Source organism: Pan paniscus, chromosome 1, assembly GCF_029289425.2.
Source record: "Pan paniscus chromosome 1, NHGRI_mPanPan1-v2.0_pri, whole genome shotgun sequence".
NCBI classification, from domain to species: domain Eukaryota; kingdom Metazoa; phylum Chordata; class Mammalia; order Primates; family Hominidae; genus Pan; species Pan paniscus.
Genome location: NC_073249.2, coordinates 42806276 through 42828638, shown reverse-complemented (window position 1 = coordinate 42828638; position 22363 = coordinate 42806276). Strand labels below are relative to the sequence as shown.

General features: G+C 49.3%; 1 protein-coding gene across 2 annotated transcripts in view; it reads left to right on the top strand.

The window, feature by feature from the left end:
* The window catches only part of RASSF5 (Ras association domain family member 5), an 83974-nt gene that overhangs the window by 42381 nt on the left and 19230 nt on the right, over nt 1-22363 (top strand). The window contains exon 1 of one of the 2 annotated variants that reach the window (XM_057301449.1): nt 9420-9950. The exons of the other annotated variant lie outside the window; for it this stretch is intronic. Coding sequence (XP_057157432.1) covers nt 9831-9950 — 120 coding nt within the window. The 5' untranslated portion in view covers nt 9420-9830. Of the gene's footprint in view, nt 1-9419; nt 9951-22363 lie in introns of those variants that run through there. 2 annotated transcript variants of the gene reach the window in all.

The window sequence follows — 22363 nt, the reverse complement described above, 5'->3', positions numbered from 1 at the left end:
ACTGCTATAAGCCCCTTACAATATTGTTACTATTTTATTTAAATGGCCAATTATATTTTAAAGAGATTTAAATGATAAGAAATTGTTTATTCATTTGGTTACCATTTCTGATACTTTTTTTTCTTCTGGTAGATCCAGGTTTCCATCTGATATCATTTTCTTTCTGCCTGAAGGACTTTCTTTAACATTTCTTGTATTTGTGGGTGTGCTGATGATGAGTTTTTTCAACTTTCCATGTCTGAAAAAGTTCTAATTTCACCTTCCTTTTTGAGAGATTTTTATGGGATAGAAATTTCTAGGTTGGCACTTTTTTTCTTTCATTATTTTAAAGATGTTGCTTCACTACCTGCTCACTTGCATTATTTCTAACAATAAATTTACTGGTATCTTTATCTCTGCTCCTCTGTATATAACATATTCTTCTTTTTTCTTTTTATCACTATGTATTAGTCTGTTTTGTGTTACTATGAAGGTATACCTGAGACTGGGCAATGTATAAAGAACAGAGTTTGACTCATGGTTCTGCAGACTGTACAGGCATGGCACCAACATCTGTTTGGCTTCTGATCAGGACCTCAGGAGGCTTTACTCGTGGCGGAAGGTGAAGGGAGAGCAGGCATGTCACATGGTGAGAGAAGGAGCCAGAGAGAGAGGAGGAGGTGCCAAGCTCCTTTGAACAACCAGCTCTCACATGAAGGAACAATACAAGATGCTCATTACCATGGGGAGGGCACCAAGACATTCATAAGGGATCTGCCGCCTCAACCTAGACACCTCCCGCCAGGCCCCACCTCTAACATGAGGGGTCAGATTTCAACATGCGATTTGGAGGGGACAGATATCCAAACTGTATCACTGGTTTTGAGCAATTGGTTACAATGTGCCTTTTGTGCTTGTCTTTATGTTTCTTGTACTGGGTGTTCATTGAGTTTGTTGGATCTATGGATTTATAGTTTTCACGAAAATTGGAAAAATTGGGGGCATTATTTCTTCAAATATTTTCATACCCCCCCACTCTGAGGATACCACTTACATGTATATTAGACTGCTTGAATTCGTTCCACAGCTTACTGCTCTGTTCATTTAAAAAATTCTCTTTTCTTTCTGTGGTTCATTTTGTTTTGTTTTGTTTTGTTTTGAGACAGAGTCTCGCTCTGTCACCCGGGCTGGAGTGCAATTGCGCATTCTCGGCTCACTGCAACCTCTGTCTCCTGGGTCCAGGTGATTCTCCTGCCTTGGCCTCCCAAGTAGCTGGGATTACAGGTACCTGCCAACGCTCCCAGCTAATTTTTGTATTTTTAGTAGAGACAGGGTTTCACTATGTTGGCCAGGCTGGTCTCGAATTCCTGACCTCAGGTGATCCACCCACCTCGGCCTCTCAAAGTGCTGGGATTACAGGTGTGAGCCACCATGCCTGGCCTGTGCTTCATTTTGGATCATTGCTATTGCTGTGTCTTCAAGTTTGTTAATCTTTTCTTCTGCAAAGTCTAATCTGCCATTAATCCCCATCTAGTATATTTCCCGTCAAAGGCATTGTAAATTTCAACTCTAGTGGTTTGATGTGGATTTTTTAAATATTTTCCATTTCTCCTACTTAACTTTTTGAATAAATAGCATATACTTATTCAGACATTTCTCTGGGCTCCTCACAGCCTATCCCCTTCTACCCTAGAAGCAGTGGGCTGCCTGAGACACCAGAATTAGTGTCTTTGAACAATGCTAATATCTGTGTCAGTTGTGGTCAGTAGTCGAGACAGAGTCTCACTAAGTTGCCCAGGCTGGTCTCGAACTTCTGGCCTCAAGTGATCCTCCCACTTTAGGCTCCCAAAGTCCTGGGATTACAAGCATTAGCCACTGCACCCAGCCCTGTGGAAATATTCCTGAGTTTTGTTCTAGGACCCAGTTAAATTACTTAGAAGGTCGATCCTTTTTAAGGTTTTAAGAGCCTCTTTAAGACTTGTCAGGATTGGAATAGTCCTCAGTCTAGGGCTAATTATTTCCCACCACTAAGGTAAGACTCTCTGTGTACTCTACTCAGTGCCTAATAAATCATGAGGTTTTCTGGTATGGCTTGTAGGAACAGGCACTATTCCTGCCCTGTATGAGGGCAGACACTGTTACCTGTAATCCTTTTGGGCGGTTCTTTCTCTAGCCTTGGGTCATTTCTTCCCATGCACACACCGATCAGTAAGCACGCAGGTGAATACTATAGGGGCCTTTCTGCAGTTCTCTCTCTCTGCAGCTGTCTCCATTCAGTTACTCTGTCCTGTGAACTCGGGCTGCCTTTGTCTCCCTAGACTCGAGCAGCATCTCCTCAGCTTCAGGGGGTTTTCCAGGCTCCACCTTAGTACCCGCTCTGCACCACATCTGGGAGTGAACTGGGAGTAAATCTAGGGATCAACTCATTTGTTTCCTGTGTCTCAGGGATTGCTATTCCTCATTACCTGATAGCCAGTATTTTAAAAACCACTGTTGCATTAGTTGTATCCATTTTTTTGGTTGTTTTAATCAGGAGGATATATCTGAATCCTATTCCCTCATCTTTGCCAGAAGCAGAACTCCCCCAGGCACTGTTCTAATCCTGATTCATACTAGTTCATTTAATACCCAGCCTTACGCATTGGGTAAATGCCTTGAGGGCAGGGATCCTATCTTTTGCCATTTAGTCTTCCTCATAATGCACTGGGCCTTGCACACAGTAGGTGCTGAAGAAGTCCTTCATTTTATTCGATTTTGAACTTGGATTTGTGGAGGTTTTTTGCATTCAGAATGCTGGTTCTCCCACTTACTATGACACTAGGAAAGTACATAACCTCTCTTAGCTATTACATGGGGACACCAGTGTGGTTGTTGCGGCAACTGTATAAAAGCACTTGTAAACTCCATGGAGCATGAACCTTGTTTGTTTACCAGTGTGTTCCCAGCACCTACCACAAGGAATATATATAATAGGACTGGCAAATAACATAGTTTCCCTTGCCCCTATGGTGTTTTAGAGCCTTCAGCCCAGCAGGCTGCTTGCCCTCTGTAGACACATTATCCTCAAGATAGCTATGGGTGTGAACAATGCTGCTCTCAGCATCTTAAAATATGGTAACGCTCCAAAATGGGGATTTTGTGTTGTACCCTGAGCACACAGTCACAAATCCATGTGCCCGCCCTGGTACCCAGTCCTAAGGCTGCTGACAGCCCCTTTCTGCCATCTTGGAGCAAGTTTAGCGCTCCCAGCTCTAAAATCTGGCTTTCTATAGCTTAATAACTTTATGATCTAGCAATCAATTGATATTGACAGCATCTTTTGTTATTCTGTGGCCACCAGAAATGAGAGGAGACTCACCACCTTTAGTTGACATGGCAGGAATGTCAGAAAAGTCAGAAACTAGGGTCCCACATCTAATCTTTCCTGGTAAATGTGAGGGTGGGGAGCAGAATACATTAGACCCCACCTAGTCCCTCAGTCAGTATTTCCTTAGCTTCCAAACCCCAAATTTGGCACTGATTTCTTCTATTCTGACTCCTTCCCTTGATAAGAAGCTAATGGCTGCTCCCAGGGGATTCTAGAGGTGCCAGATGCACACCAGCCCACCTATATCTGCCAAGAGAAGGAGCCAGTCCCCCGCTCCCTCCACGTTACCCTGAGCAGGACATCCTTCATTCTTACCCTGACTAGGCCGTCCCATCTGGGACAGCTTTCTCCATGGCTCCTTCACAGACTCCTGCCACACTTTAGAAGCCAGAAGTGCTGGCCAAAGCTGTCAGTGATTCCTTTGCACTGGACAGCCGCCCTCACAGGAGCCTCTCCAAGGCCTATCTGACCAGCCCCAGATGGGCCAGCCCACGCCAATGTATTTCTGATTAGGCAGAATGGAAATGCTTCCCAAAAAGGAGGCACCTGAAGTCCTGGCCACAAGGAGGGACAGAGCTCTGGTGCATATTTCTCTAGAAATCCTTAAACCCTAGAGACATTTCTCTGGGCTCCTCACAGCCTATCCCCTTTTACCCTAGAAGCAGTGGGCTTCCTGAGATGACCCCAGGTGGGCTAGGCTAGCCCTGAGGCGAGAGGCAAGACCCTCCTTGCTAGATGTAGCAGTGCAATAGTTGTTCACATCTCACCCTGGTGACTGTGCTGCCCGGGATGTTGGAGGATTGGCCCTGCCCAGAGAGGGGCACATCAGGGAGACGGCTGTTGATCAGAAATAGCTTTTGTCACTCTGTATTCTCACTAGGGAGGAAAATTAGAAGACAGAGCCCTTGGGCCTGACTCAGACCCTGACATGAGTTCTTGAGGGTGTGGACAACTGGGGTAACTCAGCTATCTTCAGTAGGTTCAGTGTCAAGGCCTACCGAAGCTGTTAGCCTGGCAGTCAATCAGAAGTGTGGTGTGGGTTAGCACCGCTGAGAAAGTGACTGTAGGGTGAGTCTAACCTAAATGGTGTGCCACCACTCACCTCTTACAACAGGAAGTCATCTGGGGAGACACCGAGCTCTCTGCTGTACACAACCATTGCATGCTGAAAATTGCTACCCTAGGGATGGCAGCATCTTAAGATTCAACCCAGATAGGACATCTGGTTAAGGATGCTTCTCAGAGTCAGATGGAAGGTGTGGGAGGTATGGATGATATTGGGGAATATGTGTCAGGAAGTGGGGAGAACATAGGAGGAGGATTTTGACATCAGAGGAGAGAATAGCAAGAGCTAAGCCACAAGAGGGAAGGGTGGCTTCTGGGAATGTGGATCGAATTTTGTGCAGCTGTAACGAGAGTTGCTTGATTGCACCTGGAGATGGGTGTGAACTGTTGGCTGGGCGTGCACCCTGAAGGGTCTTGAAGGACCTGCTCAAGAGTTTGGAATAGGTGGCGGGAGTCGGTGGAGAAAGGACAATTGTAATGGAAAGTTACAGGGGCTCTGGGTTTGAATCTGATTCTACCATTTACTTGCTTGGGCAAGTTTACTCTGAAACTCAGTTCATTCATCTGCAAAATACCTTCTTGCAGGGTTCTGAGGATTAAGTGAGATAATGAAATGTGTAACTTTCATTCAGTAACTTTAGTAGACCGTCTTATTCAATGTTGTTCTCACTAGACTGTATATTATTAGAAGGTAGGGACTGTGTCTTATTCATGCCCAAACTCAGACACTCAGTCTAGTGCTTGCCTGAAGAAAGTGCTCAGTAAGGCCGGGCGCGGTGGCTCACACCTGTAATCCCAGCACTTTGGGAGGCCGAGGCAGGTAGATCACGAGGTCAGGAGATCGAGACCATCCTGGATAACACAGTGAAACCCCATCTCTACTAAAATACAAAAAATTAGCTGAGTGTGGTGGCGGGCGCCTGTAGTCCCAGCTACTCAGGAGGCAGAGGCAGGAGAATGGCGTGAACCTGGGAGGTGGAGCTTGCAGTGAGATGAGATCGCGCCACTGCACTCCAGCCTGGGTGACAGAGCAAGACACTGCCAAAAAAAACAAAAAACAAGAAAAGGGCTCAGTAAATATTTGCTAAATGAAAGAAAGAATAAGCAAGTAGAACTTGATACATAGTAATTATTCAATAATTTTTTGTTGAAATCTGAATGGAAGTTGTTATGGTACCATGATCAGATCTTCATCTCAGAAGGGTAACTGTGGCAATAAAAAGGTAGGGGTTTTGGAGGAGGCAGAGACAGAAACATGGGGAACTCTTGGAAGGCTTTGCACTAATCTCAGTTAATGGCACTCATCAAGATAGGAAATACTAAGGGAGGAAAAGAAGGAGCAGGTAGCAGACAAGGCAGGGAATAACAAACTCAATCTTGACCCTGTTAAGAGTGAAACTCCAATAGGAAGGGCTGGGTACTCAGTGAGCTGTTACAGGTACCCACCTGGAGATACCTGGGAGAGAAAGAATTATGAGCCCTGAGTCTGTTAGGTGTGGTTGATACCAGTGGCATAGGTGAGACTTACCCCCCAAGGAGAGCAGGGGTACACAGGGGGAGAAGAGAAGACCCCAGGAAGCTGAAAGGAAGATGGGGGCATAGTCAGATGGAGAAAGTGGTTCCTAACTTGTTTGTAATGGACTATAATTTCAGGCATGTGGTTATTATGAGAGTAATCACAGAGGTAAACCATGAGGCCGCAGAGTATAGAGTTCAAGGACTTGGGTTCTGGAGTCAGACCCAGCAGAATTGATATTTGGCTCCACCATTAACTAGCAGTGTGGATATGTGCAAGTAACTTCACTTGCCTTAACCTCCTTTTGCTTTCTGTAAAATATAGATAACTGTAGCTTCCTCATAGGTTTGTTGTAGGGCTTAAATGAAATTATGAACAAACTATTAGTACAGTGCCTGCACATACTAGCTAACGGTGATTTCAAAATATGTCTCAGGGGTGCGGTGGCACCTTGCCCTGGTTTTCAGCCTCTCTATATGCCACCACATCTGATCATAAGGTCATAAGGCCCTAAATCTGATCTCCACTGCTGCTACCCTTCAACTGGACAGTTGAGGAAACCTGATGTCCATAGTTGCTCAAGATACCATATCAAGCTGGAGTTGGAGCTGGGACTAGAATACAAGCTCCTGACTTCCAGGCCTGTATCACAGCTTTTCTGGTACATGCAGAACTACAGGGTGGATCTTACAAGAGGATCTGGCCACATGACAGGATTGTATCTGAGAAAGGAAAAAAGCTTAAAATAATGTCTTTCATCATCTAACACTTTGAGTTAGGAAAGTGGCCCATTCATCATTTCAATGGGGCTTTCTGAACCCCAGCACGATGCCATGGATTTAGGGCTCTGGCTGCTACAGCTTTAGATCCAGCCTCCTCTTCCTAAGTCCAGGGACAAGAACAGCCAGTTCCCATCCTTTGTGCGATCACATCTCAGGGCCTTAAAGGCTCTTGCTCAGACTCTTCCATGCCCCCTCCCTCTTACCCTGGCCAAGCTATCACTATTATTGATTATTCATAGGGAAGAGGTTCAGAGGTTCAGACAGGGCCATTAGATGCTTCAGGGAGTCCTGTCTTCCTTCCTTTGAGACCCTGGGGCTTCAGTCTGGATTTTTCCTCCTGGAGGCTGGCCAACTTTGGTATATTATATATGATCTTTGTATATTTCTTCTAGTCCTAAAGTCCCTGCCAGCACAGTCTCTGTTTTGCTGACTTCTTACACATGGCTTTCTTCCCAACCTAGATTCACTGACAGCTGGGACAGGGTAGGGAAAGAGACATTAACTAGAAGTCAAGAGGCTTTGAAAGTAATGAGCTGTGATGGAACAAGTTACTTCCCTCAGTTTCCTTATCTATAAAATGGGCATAGTACCTGCTCTTAGGATAAAAGAGTAGCCTGGGGGAAATAATGGATGTTAAAAAGGTTTGAAAGGCCCTATTCAGATGTCATATTTTCATAAGGTTTGGAATGGCAGGGAGCAGTACCCTAAAAGAACACAGTGTCCCTGAGAACTTTCCTAACCAGGTCTGGCATCTGGTGTGCTGCTTCTAAGGAGAGATTCATGCTGACTCCTGGGGTACCTTGGCTTGGTGTTTGAATAGGTTGTTATTAGCTGTATGTGAAGGTTGCATTGCAGAGCTTCCCGGCATGAATCCAAGGACACAGTGTGGCCACAGAGAATCTGGGGCCTGTTTTTTTTTTTTCTTAAGTGTTAGATTCCCACTGAGCAAGGAGGTTCTTTTTATGAAGAAAAGCATGTTTCTTAGCTGGCTGGACAAAGCAGGTGAGCTGTTATTGATGGCCCAAGGATCACAGGAAACCACCTCTCTGGGGGAAAACCCCCCAAACAGCCTCTAAAATTTGAAAAAAAGATTGCTCCAGACAAAGCCAGAACCTACTTTCACCCCCATTAATGTGAGATCTTCCCCTGCAAACACCCGGTAGCTCACCCCAGCCCTGGGTGCTGACCGTCTCCCTCCTCTTATCTGCCTGCCAGAGAAGACAGCTACTGGTATTGACAGTTCTCCTGCACCGAGGGCGGCCAGCCGGCTGGGGTGCTGACTCTCAGCTCTCTTGTGTTTGTGCCTGCCAGGCACTCGCAGGCTTCTGGGAAGAAGACTGTGTGGGAGGATGAAGCCAAATTGAGCTGCAGTTTGAAACCTTCCCGAGCACTGACGGATTTGGCTTAGGTGGGAGAGGGAGAGGGTTTCTCATGAAGGTAGCCAGAGCTTAAGATGGAGTTGGCAGCTTGGTGTCCGGGGGGCTGAGTCTAGTCCTCCACCCAGCTTATGTTTCCCCAGGACTGGATTGTTTCAGAACTGTAGGAAAAGCTACACAGATTTGGAGAGAGACCTGATAACCCCTCTCAGCCACAGTCCAGGACCCTCCGGGGTCCACGAGCCATCAGACTCCATGAACATGGTAGCAAAGCCAGGCCTCTGAAGGCTGTTTCCCCGCCAGGACTCCAGCCCCCACTGTATTTAAAGATGGCAAAGTGCCCACCCAAATAGCCTCATCATTGCTGAGGGTCTGTACATGACAGTGACTAGGGGCGTAGGCAGCCGCACACACCAGGGCTGAGTCCCAGCACACATGTTCTACCTGTGTGACTCCGAGCCTTAGTTTTCTCATCTGTACACAGTCTCTGTCTCAAGGCTATTGGAATGAGTCAATGATAGAGTGCACGTAAATCACCTGCACAGAGAGTTGTTCAAACAATGGTAGCTAGAACTGCTATTGATCTATTGTGGGGTAATTGTCTTAACTGCTTTGAAGGATTCAGCCCTATGTGTTCCTTTGTCCAGTCAGATGGGAAAATATAAATGAGCCCTTCTCAATGTTAGGAATGACAAGATCAGGCCAAGACCCCTCTTTCTCAGACTATCCGGAAGATACACAGATGAGCTGGACGGTGTCTGCAGGCTCCTGTGTATCCTGAGGCTTCCTGAGGGCCAATTTCTATGGGTGGGAAGGCAGCTTGCTCTCTAGGTTGCCATAACTCTGCATCTGATTTGCATGTGTTTGTGGTGACCCTGCAGTTTCTTCTGGCACTTCCAACTTAAAATATTGCTGTTTCCCCAGGCAGGGCAGATATTGATTTTTTTCTTCTCTAACCATTCCGATTGACCCGGCTCCCCCACCCAGCGAATGGGGGAGGGAGGGGGTGGGGGTGAGGAAGTGGATGGGGGAGAAGGGAGGAGGGATGGTGTTGCCCTTATAGCTAGCACCTTCTACTCCGTGGAACCTGAGTCACCGGGGCTGATGAGAATGGGCTCTTTCCAGAAGCAAGTGCATGATGAAGAAAGAACAGAGGGAATGTTCCCCCTCGGGTCCATCCTGGTCCCTTCTTTCCCTGCATCCCTTATATGACCTGCAGTTCCCTGAGTCCACTTGCCACCGGGGGCGGGTGGCACCCAGGCGGCGGGGAGGCGGGGGAGGGGCGCAGTGACAGCCGAGCCGGCTTTGAGGAACCTTGCAGAGGAAGTGGCTTCAGAACTGCTTTACGCGAGGGGCAGGAAAGGCGCGGGAGGCGGGGGAGGTGCGGAGATGGCGCTCTGCACGGCGGCGGAGGGAGGGCGCTGGCGCCGGGGACACGAAACCGCAGAGCCCGGACGAGTCAGGGAGTGAGGCGCGAGCCGGGCGCCCGGGGCTCTGCAGGCGCAGGCGGCGCGGGGACAGGAGCAGGTTACCCGGCCGCCCGAGCGCTCGCACCCCGCTGAAAGAAACGCAGGCGGCCCGCCGGCTCTGCCTGGTCCGCTACCCGACCAGCTCCCGGCTCGGGGCTCAGAGCTAGGGGCTTACGCCAAGCGGAGCCCGGGGAAGGGTGCCCACCTCCCTCCGCCGCATCCCAAGCCCGGCCCCCTCTGATGCGCTGGCGGCCTCGGCCGGGAACTCCGGGGTAGATGACCGTGGACAGCAGCATGAGCAGTGGGTACTGCAGCCTGGACGAGGAACTGGAAGACTGCTTCTTCACTGCTAAGACTACCTTTTTCAGAAATGCGCAGAGCAAACATCTTTCAAAGGTAAACATAATAATGGAATGCAGGAGCCTTTCGTGGGGGGAAATAACCTCTGTGGTCAATCTAGAAGGGAAACCTTGCTCCCAGCAAAGGGACAAAGCCACATGTCAGGAAAGTGGCCAGGCAGTTGCCCTGAGGGCTGAGCATCGTATCTGGAGCCCTTCAGGGACCTGCACTATTCAGTTGGTCAGCCCTCCTCACAGCGCTTCCATCCACAGATCTCTTCAAAATGGCTCTCCAGAACGTGGGGGCTGCCCCTGGCTGGTAGATTGGCTGCAGGTTCACCTGTGCCTGAGTGCACGGTCTCATAACCGCACCCCCTCCCCAAATCCTAGCTTAGAAGTTCTAGGTGGAATGCCACCCAATCCCACAATAAGATAAACATTCATCAGTTGATAAACATTCATAAACACACATTCATCGGTTGAGACTTCCGTATTTGAAGTGGCCAGAAACCACCTTAAGTCGTAATCCAGCAACTTTGCAGAAGTCCAGGGTGTTTTTAGAAGCAGACGAAAACTTCTGGCCTAGGCCGCTGTCATGCTACCACTTTAACTTCCTGGGTCGGTTTGGGTAACCTGAAGGGGCTTGCGTGTGTTTCCTGATGGCATGACTTGTGTTTCCTAAAGGTGTCCGCCTCTAGACACCCAGCAAGCCTGGGTGCCCTGGCCACTCTCCTAGTTGGCTGCAGGCCTCGTGTCTGTCAGTATCTTGGTGGGAGTGGAGGTAAAGCTGAGTTTGTTTATTTGTTTTGCTACTTAGATGAGAGGGCTCCAAGCCAGGTCCTTAGAGAGGTTACCTAGAAGGGGCTGGTTTATAGACAGAAGTGAGCTGTTATATTTCCCAGGTGTGTGGCAGGCTCATCATTAATTCAGCAGTGCTACACCAATTCAAATTAACCAAAAACTTCCCCAGGCCTGACTCTGGGGCCTCCTTTGTTAATAATTCATCTTGCCTGTAGGCTCTGCCTTTCCTGGATTCTGAAGTCAGGCAAATGCACTGTACCTTCCAATTGTGAGAAGAGGCCCAAGAACCAAAGAAGAGATTGTGATTTTATGTTTGAAGGAGTCAACTAAAATAGGCCCCTGTAACTAGCACCTGTTTTCCAGGGCACCACTCATGAGGCTGGAGAGCAGGGGATGTTCTGGAGGGTGAGGGGCAAAGGGACAGGCGTCCCTTTCCCTGGCTGTAGGTGGGGCTCCTGCAGAACACCGTGGCTACAGAGGGGAGGTGTCCCACCCTCCCGTGGGGTTCTTGCCGCGTGGTATAAGTCCCCCAAATCCCCACAGATACTCCAGCTAGCTAGGTATTTAGACCAGTGGTTATCAATCTTAGCTACACACTGGATTCACAGGAAGCTTTAGAAAATACTGGTGATACCTGGTTCCCATGCCCAGAGCATCTGATTTAAATGGCCTGGGGTACAGCCTGGGCATCAGGATTTTGAAAAGCCCCCCAGGTAATTGATATACCGCTGAGGTTTTGAACTATTTCTCTAGAGTGTTTTGTTGCTGCCTGGGAAGGAAATGGTTCCTGTTTTTAAACCAAAGTTTAGGTGCTGTGCCTGCCTCTCACTGCCAGCTAGGCTGCAAGCCCTCAGTTTCAGAGGGTGAGATTTTTGCATAATTAGGTGAGGAAGAGGCACTGCAAAGATGCGGTTTCTTTTACTTGGCAGTGGAAAAGATAACCGTTTCTGATATTTCTTGGGAGAAATAGAAATATCCTATAAGAAAATACACTGGGATGGGGTTGGTGTGGCGGATGGCTTGCTCCATGGCCATCTCTCTCCCTTCTTCCCCCCAGTTCTCCTTCCTCACCTGCCTCCAGAAAATACACCTTTGGTTTGGTCCCTGCAGAAACACTTCCTGTACTTTGTGTCTTGAATCCACCTTGTATCTTGAGGCCTCTGTATATCTTCCTGTGTCATTTTGCTGGAGTCTGTAAGCCCTCAGAAGACAGGAATCCCTTCTAAGAAACTCCTTTTACTGAACCCCAGAGAGGGTGATCAGGGATAAATGCTTCAGGGTGGTGGGCATGGCCCCTCTTATCCTTACGGGAAGCATCTTGACTGGATATTCAGGTCAGGGACAGTGTTCCTCAGCACGAGGCTGGCCTTCAGCACGGAACTCTCCAGGGAGGGGCAGGGCTGGGTGAGCAAGTGCAGGGGTGGACTGAGGAGGGTGAGGCAGGCTGAGCTGGGGAAGCATCCTCCAAAGGTTTCAGTCTTTCATTCTTCTAGGTGCCTTTTTACCTTCAATGACACTTTTCCACTCTCTTTTCTCCCTTGGATCACTTCTGGAAAGGGTTTTAAAGAGCTCTGCCATATTCTGACCCCATTCTGACCCCTTACAGTGCTTTTATTCTTACCCAAAGAGAGATCACGCCTGAGCTCCTAAGAGAATTTCTTTTTCCTGTCTCCAAGGAAAGGAGTTGATGTGTTTCCCGGTCGTCGAGAGACTGAGGCCCTCATTTGGGAAGGGCTGAGCTTGCTTCTATAAATAGCCTTGTCAGAACAACCTGTGTGGCTGCTCAGTCTGTGCCTGGCTAGAACAGAGCTTCAGGGAAGCCTCGCTGCTGTGCGATGCCACCACCTGGGAGTTGCCACTGGTCAGTCCCAGGAGTTCCCAAGACTCCTCTCCAATGCCCTTTGGGAAGAGGTCGGAGGGGTGGGAAAGGTCTCCCCATTTCATAGGAAGGGGGTGCCTAAAGGTCAGGAGACAGCAAGGGAGATGGGGGCACCAGGCCCTGGGCCCTAGCTTGGTCTCTCTTTTCAGAAAATGGCAGTTTCCTGGGGCCACGTGCCTCCTTTGAGAGGGGTCGGGGACTTGGTTTTGAATCATACCACAGTTTTAGGAGGCTGAGGCAGTACTCTCCTGGTACTTTCCCACTTGGCTAGGCACAATTAGATCATGTTTCTCTGGGTCAGGCATGTCACAAATGGGGCCTGTGGGAGAGCCAGCCTGTGGGCTTGGGCAGTGCAGACGTAGATGGTATCAGTAAGACCATCATAGTTACCTCAATCTAAGGTGTTGCCTAGATGGGTAGGGGGACTTATCAGGTCACAGGACAAGGTTTTGATGGACCCAAGGTTAGAACTTACCTCTTTTGCCTCCCAGGCCAGAGAATTTTCTTCCTTAGTCCCACAAAAGATAGGGTTTGGTGATTTGTAGGATTGGTGACTGTGAAGCCAGGCGAGGCCCTCTGTCCATCCCTCATATTTGTTCATTTTTTTCCTATCAGGGATCTGACCCTGGAAGTGGGGCCAGCTTCCATTCTTATCAGTTTCCCAAATGCCTACAGGTGGTGGCCATTTAAGGCTTTGACATCTGAGCGGGAACACGGGCGTTCTGAACTCTCGGCATGTTAAACAGGCTCTGGGACCCCAGGACTCTGGCACCGGCCCAGAGCATTGGGGTGAGTGCTCTGAGGACAATACAGCTTTCTGCTTGCAGAATGTCAGAGCACCTCGCTTTATAGATGGAGAAACTGAGGCCCAGAGAGGTGGAAGGACGTCACTAGGCCACACATCTGTTTGGGTAGAGCCAGGACTAACATCCCTCCAGGACTCCTTGTCAAGTTCTCTTCTTCTTGGTCTTTTCCTACTCAGTAGATGACCCAGGATAGACTGTAGGTCTTGTCCTCTCAGAACCTTCTACAAAATGGAACACTTAACTTCAGGCTGGGTCAGGTTTTGAAAGGTCCTTCCCATCCCTCCATTCCTTAAGGCAGGCTAGCTAAGGGGACGTTGACCCTACACTTGATTTTAGCAGGTAGTCCCTGTAATCTTACAACTTTAGTGACTTAAAAGTTCTTCTTGGTGTCTATCCTACAACTGAAATATGTTAATAGATAAACATCTATCTTCCCACTGGAGACTCCTCCTCATGTGTGTTTTTCTCTGTGGATACAAAGAACAGAAGGTTGACTATATCTACAGTTAAATATTTTTCTTTTCTTTTTTTTTTTTTTTTTTTTTTTTTTTTTTTGAGATGGAGTTTTGCTCTTGTTGCCCAGGCTGGAGTACAATGACGCGATCTCGGCTCACTGCAACCTCTGCCTCCCAGGTTCAAGCAATTCTCCTGCCTCAGCCTCCTGAGTAGCTGAGATTACAGGCACCCACCACCATACCCAGCTAAGTTTTGTGTTTTTTTTTTTTTGAGTAGAGACGGGGTTTCACCATGTTGGCCAGGCTGGTCTCGAACTCCTGACCTCAGGTGAACCCCTGCCTCGGCCTCCCAAGGTGCTGGGATTACAGGAGTGAGCCACCGCACCTGGCCTATAGTTAAATATTATACTTAAGTACATAGAAAACACACTCCCATGCCCCCATCTGCCTAGGCTTTCTTGGGTCTACAGTGACACCATTGAATTCTTTTTCTTCAAGGAAGATGCAAGAGGAAGAGGGTCCTGGAGGTCAGATCCTACACTGCTCCCTGTTCCCTGCCTGTAATTGTTCCATCTCCTCCTGCCTGGACAGTCAGCTCCTCCCTGGACAGTATCCCTGTGGTACTCTAGGGGCACTAGCCAACCCCACAGCCCTGGGACAGTTGGGGAGGTCCCCATCTCTCTGCTAGCAGCAGGCACACCCAGGCCTCAGGCATGGCACCTGCCCCTCACCACCTCGGCATGAGAGAAAAGAAAAGAATACTAAAAATAAGTTAGCTCCAAATTTGAGCAATAAAAATAAAACAAGAATCTTTGGAACCACTGGCCCATTTGACTGTTTTTTGTGTGCTGTCTCAAAGGCTTACATGGCCCAAGACTAGTCCCAGAAGAGATTTCAGACTGGCACAGCCTCCGGATAGCCTCATTTAGAGATGCCGTCCGAACTCCACACTGGTGGGATTCACTGCCCGCTGCCTCCTCTGGCCCTTCCCAGTATTGTCAGTCCTATAAGATCAGAACTCGCATCTCCTTCAGGTCCAACAACATCAAGTACTTGGTTACAAAAGCCAGTATTGGCCGGGCGCGGTGGCTCATGCCTGTAATCCCAGAACTTTGGGAGGCTGAGACGGGCGGATCACGAGGTCAGGAGATCCAGACCATCCTGGCTAACCTGGTGAAACCCCGTCTCTACTGAAAAATAGAAAAAATTAGCCAGGCGTGGTGGCAGGCTAATAGTAGTCCCAGCTACTCGGGAGGCTGAGGCAGGAGAATGGTGTGAACCCGGGAGGCAGAGCTTGCAGTAAGTGGAGATCGTGCCACTACACTCCAGCCTGGGCGACAGAGCGAGTCTCTGTCTCAAAAAAAAAAAAAAAAAAGCCAGTATTGACCAAATACTGCTTGGGTTGAATTGCTGCATCTTCTCTCTTGCATCCTGTACAATCAGGATGGACTAACTTGAAACAACCCCTGCTTTTCAGTCATTGAATATAATCAGAGGTTTATTTCCCCCTTTATTTAAAAAAGTTAGATTGGCAGGTGGGGATCAGGATAACACATGGGAAGCTTGTGGGCCAGACCCGGAAATGGTGGGTGTTTCTTACAACCACAGGCCATTGGCTGGAACTCAGTCACGTGGCCACACCTAACCACAGGGGAGGTTGGGAAGTGAAGTACAGCTGTGAGCCCTGGTAGAAAAGGAAGCAGGTTGTGGTGAGCATTTAGCTGTCTCTGCCACACATGCCTCTTGCCACCGTTTCTGCGCCAGGCACCTGGGAAGCTCTGCTCATACCTGCTTGGTAAAGGACATGACCTGTTTCTTTGACCTTGTACCTCTCTCTCATCTGTCACTGAGGATATTCTGTTCTTGGGATTGGGTCCTGTCTCCCCCAGCTAAACTGGAAATCCCTTGAGGACGGGTGCTTTTCCTCACTCAGCACTTCTCTGGTTTCTCTGTAGCATCGAAACCTTCAGTGTTGCATCAAGGTGGCCTCAACCACCTACACCAGAACTACTCTTTGAGAATGGAGTTTCAGGGGCCCTACTCCAGAGCTGCTGGCTCCTGAATCTTTGGAGATGGGACCCTGGACTCTGCTTTTCTAATACTTTTCCCAGGTGATTCTCATATATGCTGCAATCTAGGAACCACCTGTTTAGGAAATATTTGGTAATTGACTGCTTACCCCAATTGGAATGCAAGAAGAGAATGTGTCACAGATTCCTGAGAGGTTCCTAGGCTGGAAACTGAAGTCTAGAGAGGGAAGAGGATTTGCCCCCAGTCACACAGCTCAGTAGAGACAGATTCAAGGAGTCAGGCCCCCTGGGTCCTGCTCAGAGCTTTCTCTGCTAGTCTCATCACAACAAGCTGAACTCTTATTTCAAGGCTGTTTGGGTGACAGCCCTTTGAGATCTTGATGGCACATGATGTAAGGGAAGACACACAGCACTAACTGTAAATGAAGTCCTCCCTTCCCATCCAGCTCAAGCCACTAAGAGGTTATGGCCAAGTCACTTCGATCATCAGACTCAGGTACTTCATCCTGTCCTTCTCAACAAACACCCTTGTCATGTGAGTGTCCTTATCTTCCCTGCTGAGAGTCCCTTGCCTCTTTGCATGGGAACAGACCCTTTTTACTAGTTTCTCATGGGCCTGGTAGGGATTCTAGATATTGGCTGCCAAGTTCTCTAAACCATAAGGACTTCCCCTAGGGAGGGGTCAGAGAGACGACCTCCTCCAGGACCACCTGGAACTCACCCAAGACATCCTTGTTCACACGCCGCTCAGTCCAGGCCATCCCTCACTCTCTGTTCTGGTTCCTCCCCGCCTGCCCTCCTTCTGTCTTCACAGGTTTAGACAGTTTATGCAGAATCAGCTTTTCCCTATAAAGCAATTTCACTTACAGTTTGGGACACATAATATCCACCCACCCAAGCAGTTTAGGGAGAAAAGAAGAAAGATTTTATGCCAGTATCAAACCCTGAATCCCAGGTCTTATTGCACACTGTCAGATCAGGCTCTGGATCCAACTCCCAGCCTAGGAGCTTGAAGGGGTCCTAGCTTGGGGACCTCGATTCTCTTCTCTTCTGCTCTTCACTTGCCAGGTACCTCACACCTGTGTACCTTCTGGCTTTGGGAGCTCCCTGGGTGGGGAACTGAGACCTGTCCTGCAGGTCCTTGGTTTCTTCTTCTTCATGGTTTAGTCTACCTCAAAGGGCATGGGGTGGGGATCCAGACCTAGCCTGGCATATTCTCCAGAGACAAGAGGATGAGATAAAGTGCCACGAATCAGGAGCACTTGATTTCAGGGCAAGGAGGAAGAAAAGAGCTGCAGTGACAGACAGCTTCAGGCTTGAATTGCTGAGCCTGTGGCTTCTGTTCACAGAAGGCTTCTGTCCTGGGGGCTCATCTCCTCTCTTCTCCCACAGCATCCCAGCTTTAGCTAATCACTCTCCAGCCTACATCCCTCGCCCCACCTCTCTTCCTAGCTCTAGAATGGCATTTTCTACAGCTTCCTGGAGGTCTCAGATACCTTAAATTTAGTATGTCCAGAACCAACTCATAACTGATTTATTTCTCTGTCTCTGCCCCACCCTCCTAGTCCCCCACCTTCAATACCTCAGGGGTCTTCACCTCTTCTATTCACCCCATCTGTCCCCGCAGTGCTGCAGAGGTCAGGCCTCTCCTCTCTGTCCCCGCCTCACCCTGTGTTGGCCCTCACCCTGTGTTGGCTGCTCGTAGCCTCTCACTGAGATGCCCCAGGAAGTCAGTTACCCTGCAGTTTCAATCCTGTGTTTTCCCCTCTGTGTATCCTGCCTACAACTGCCAAGGGCTTATTTTTCCCATATCCCAAAATTTTCCCAGGTTCCCTTTCCTTCCGGAGTGAAGCCCATACTTGGTTCTCCCTCTTTAGTACAGCGTCCAAACTGCAGCACCTGGCCTCAGTCAGAATGTTGTGTTTTTAACTTTCCTATAGCACTGAGCACCACAGGTGGGGGACATAAAGATGGATGAGATGGGGGTCTCTGTACTTGAAGGCCTTAGGGCCCCCAGCCACATTGTGTAACAGACCCTAGCTGCTCCCCTTCCCCATCCATGAAGTGTTTGGATGGGGGCCCTTCCATATCCTAGTGGAAGATGCTCTCAGCATCTGCCTTGCAGCCACATGGCCTTTATCATGACATGGCAGCAACTCCTGAGACAGGGAGGATGGAGGGCCTGACTCCTAGAATCAAAGGGTTTGAACAGGAATTGCCCACGAGGGGCTGGGAACAGGCTGCCAGCAGACACAGTGACAGAGCTGCACCACCACTGAGGAGGATGGAGGGGGATTTACCTCACCTCTGAAAAGCAGAGCCTCCTGGAGCTGGAGGAGATGGTTAGGGGTTATCACAGCCATTCCTCTGTCCCCATGCAGGACTGCACATAACCCATGACAGGCAGGGGAAGGAAGGTGTGTTCATTACCACCATCCTAAGTTAGTTTACCATCCTAGCCTAAGTTAATTTACCATCCTAAGCAAGAAAAGCAGGGAGGGAGGCAGCAGAGTGTTCGTGCCTGACAGATGTCGCTGGCGGAATTTCTGCTACCATCAAGCCAAAAAGTTGACACATTCTATGAGGTAACATGTGAAAGGGGGTGAGCCAAGGGCAAGGTTGCCAGCCCCCATGCTTGTCCAGCTCTAAAGCACATGCTCATCCCACCACACACACAGCTGAGGGAAGAGTCCAGCTTTGAAAGGCTCCAAATAAGCTCCAGTCACCCCTCTCAAGCTCTGATGTCCTGCCGTAGGAAGCTGTTTTTCTCATTCGGTCAATTTCCTGATGCTGAAATTCAGGCCGTTTTTTCCTGTTCTAGTCTTGGGAAATCTGGGTTACTGTACTTTGTTATCATGATCATCTCATCAGCCTCCAATTCGTGAACCCCTCATTATCCTCCTCATCTCCAGGCTCTCCCCCATGTGGTGAGTGGTGGTCAACTGTTCCCCCGGCTTTGCTGTGGATGACATGCAGGAACTGGGTCTGCAGGGCCCTCGCTTTGCAGTGGGGAGCAAGAGGCAGGTCTTCTCACCCCAGAACTGAAGCTCCACCTATCCCCTCCATTGGCTGGAGCACAGTGAAGAGGCACTTGGCACCTATAATGTCGATGCTCACACTTGGCTGGGAAGGCGTGGGTTCAGGAGGAGAATGTGGGAGCTGGTGATTCCAGAGTGTTAGAGGGCATTTCCAGTTGTAACTCAGATGTCCCCTTCTCTGTGCTCCCCAAACACCTTGCCGCTCTTTCTCTCCTATCTCTCCTTTCAATGGGCTATAATTTTCTGGACCAGGGACCATAGCTTGTTCATCACTGTGTCCCCTGGCACGTGGTAGGTGCTTAATGTGGGTTTGACAGAGGAGGAATGGGTTTGGAGCTTCTTTCCCAGGTGACATGAGCAAGTACTTTAGGGCAAGGTTTGTGAAAGTTGATCTCAGGACTATTTTAAAGGGAAGCTTGCTAAGATTCTGGATGTGGAATAAATGGATTTTTCCAGTTATCAGGAAATGAAAAATCCCACTGAGTGAGCAGAAAATGCAAGGACAACTTTTCAAACCTAGAGCAGCCCCCACCACCCCAGCTGTGATTGTTCAGCTGTTTGCGCTGGAGGAAGCGGGTAGGCAGGGCTGGGTCACTAAGCAACCAAGCCCTGGCACCTGCTGGCAGGAGAGTTGGCGTGGGTCTTCCGTCTTCCTCTAGTGGGGCCTCCGAGGGGGTTGGGCAGAGGGGTCCATGGGAGGGAGCGGGGGAGCCTGCTCTGACAGATTCCCTCTGTCTGCCTTTCAGCTTTGGGGAATGGCAGATTGGGGAGGAAAAAACCCATAAATCTTTTGTTTATTTTACTCTCCCAATTTAATATTGAGTGGGTGAAAGATCCTGGTTTGGCAGTGCCATTGGTCTGGGCACCCACAGTCAATGGATGGAGCGGGGAGGAGCAGGCTGTACTGGGGCCCTGTACCTGAAGGGAGCCTGTCCCTGGGCCTGGGAACCCACACCCAGCCTTCACTGTGTGTGACCTCGGGGAACCACCACTCTAGGCCTCACTTTCTCCCTCTGTAAGACGGGAAGACTTGGCAAACTCTGGGGCTGGGGATGATAAAGGCCATTTTGAGAAACACAGTTGCCAGAGGTAGGGCTCATGACTGGGGTGTGTGGAGGTATAAGGCTGTGTTCACAGACAAGGGCAGGCACAAGGGGCTGCTGGGAAATGGCTGGAATGTGCGATAGTAATGGCTGGTGATTGGGCCTTGATATGTGTCAGGGACTGTCTTAGGTGCTTTACTGGTAAACACTCAATCCTCAAAACTACCATACGAGGTAGGTACATTATTGTTGCTACTTAAGAGGAAACTGAAGCACGGGAAGGGGTCAAATAATGTGCCCAGGGTCACATAATAGTAAGTGGCAGATCCTGAAGTTGGACCCAAGTAATCTAATGCCAGAGCTCCTAACCACTAAACTGTAGCTCTTTCCAGAACTCTCCAAGTAGTTGAAGCTCTTGGAGCTTCTTGAAGCTCCAAGTAGTTGAAGCTCTTGACCTCACAAAGGATGCCCACAAATGCAGCCTCATGACAGCAGTACCATCTTGGAGTCACTGAAGATAGGACCCTTTGCCAGGCCATTTAGGGGAGAGGAGATCAAATGTCCCTGACCCTGGGCCTTTATGGCACAGTGAGGGGACACAAGCATTAAAAGACTCAGAGCTAGTTAATAGCTAAGTGGATATGTTTCAGTATCACATATTAATCCCTGAGCACCTGGGTGCCAAGACTGCCAGCCCAGGGTGGGGTTAACAGGGCAGGCAGCATGTGAGGAGAGGACTCGTGTGGGCTGGTGAAGAGGCGCCCCAGCCCTCAAAGCTGCAGGTGGAGGGAAGCCAGGAAGGGCTGCACTTCCCCAGTGGTCAGCGCAGGCTGGCGTCCTGGCTGCTGGCACAAGTCTCAAGCTGCCCCTCCCCTTCTAGCAAGCATGGGCGGTGTGGGTATGCAGGGTGCTGGGTACTGACTCACCTCCGGAGACCACTCGGCTCCCACACACCACCTCTGAATGATCTGAATCATTTATGGGCCTGAATGCCCTGTCCTCCAGGGAGCTCCAGCTGGAGCTGGAGCCAGCATATGGAGGTGGAGAGAGCTCCGGCAGTCACCCGGGTCCTGTGCAGCCTGCAGGCAGAACCTATAAACTGGACTCCTAAAGCCACTCCTCTCAAGGCCTGGAGATTCTGCTGAGTTTCACTCTTTGGCTCTCAGAGCATCTGGAACTCTACATAAAGCTGAGGAACCCTTTGTTTAAACCATTCTTGTGCAGGAAGTCCACTATGTGAGGGCAAGGATGTGATTTGGAGGTGGGGATGGATAGCTCCGACGGTGAGCCAATACGTAGCTCCTAGCTCTGGAGCACCAAGAGTGTGCCGTGACTGTATGACCACATCCATCTCTCTAGACGCATATGAGGCTGGAAAGCCAGATGTTGACCTAACCTTGACCTTGCCATGACAGGGTAGTGGGAGAACATCTGGAGAAGGCTGGGAAGTCCCCACTACCTGAACCTCCTGTAGGGGCCAAGGCGGAGCTTCCCCTTGGCCCTCTGAAGGTTTGCTGAAAATCACTGCCATGAGGCAAATTGATGAGCAGGCAAAAAGGCACACACACTTATTTAACGTGTATTCGCGGGAGCCTTCAGAATGAAGACCCAAGCCCCAGTGGGGTACAGAAGCCCATACACATCCTAAGGTTACAGAAAGACTGTGGGCTCAGAGCATGGCCCCAAATAGGTTATGGTTGGTAAATCAGGTTTTAGTGGCAACACAGGTTTTGTGGGGGGAAGAAGAGGAGGCTTGGCTAGCCAAGGTGGTCTTGTTATGTAGATGAAACCTCACAGGTAGCAACCCTCAGAGAGAAGACATGGTAAATGTTTCTTTCAGATCTTTAAAGATGTCAGACTCCATTCATCTCTCCTAGATCTGGACAAGGGAAGAAGCCTTGGCTGCATTAAAGGAGATTCTCTACAGATGCAAATTTCCCCCACAAAAGACAGCTTTGCAGGGCCACCTCAGTCTGCTGGCCCTGTGACAGCCATCTCAAATTATGTCAAAGTAATATATTTTATCTTTTTCATTCCTCATGACTTAGTTTGCTCTAGAATGTGGGTAGGTGGACCAGTTCATCTTGAGGCCCCTTCCTGATCTCTGAGCACAGGCTTCTGTGCCCCTGACCTTTCTGGGCAGTCCCCTGGGAGGTTTTGAGCAGGCATGCCCGCTACGACTGCAGCAGCTCCTTTGAGCTAGGCTGGGCTGTCCAGGTCATTTTTTGTGTTCATTTTGCATCCCAGGAGAGTGGCCTAGTCCTAGGAAAAGAGCCTGGTCTTGGAGGGCTTGGCATGATGGAGGCCCAGTTGCTTAGATGTGGCATTGACTCCTCGCTTGGAATACAGAAAGTAAGGGAAGCTCCCAACTCTATGGGAAACAGATAAAACCAGCCAGTGACATGGCCTCCAGGTTTCC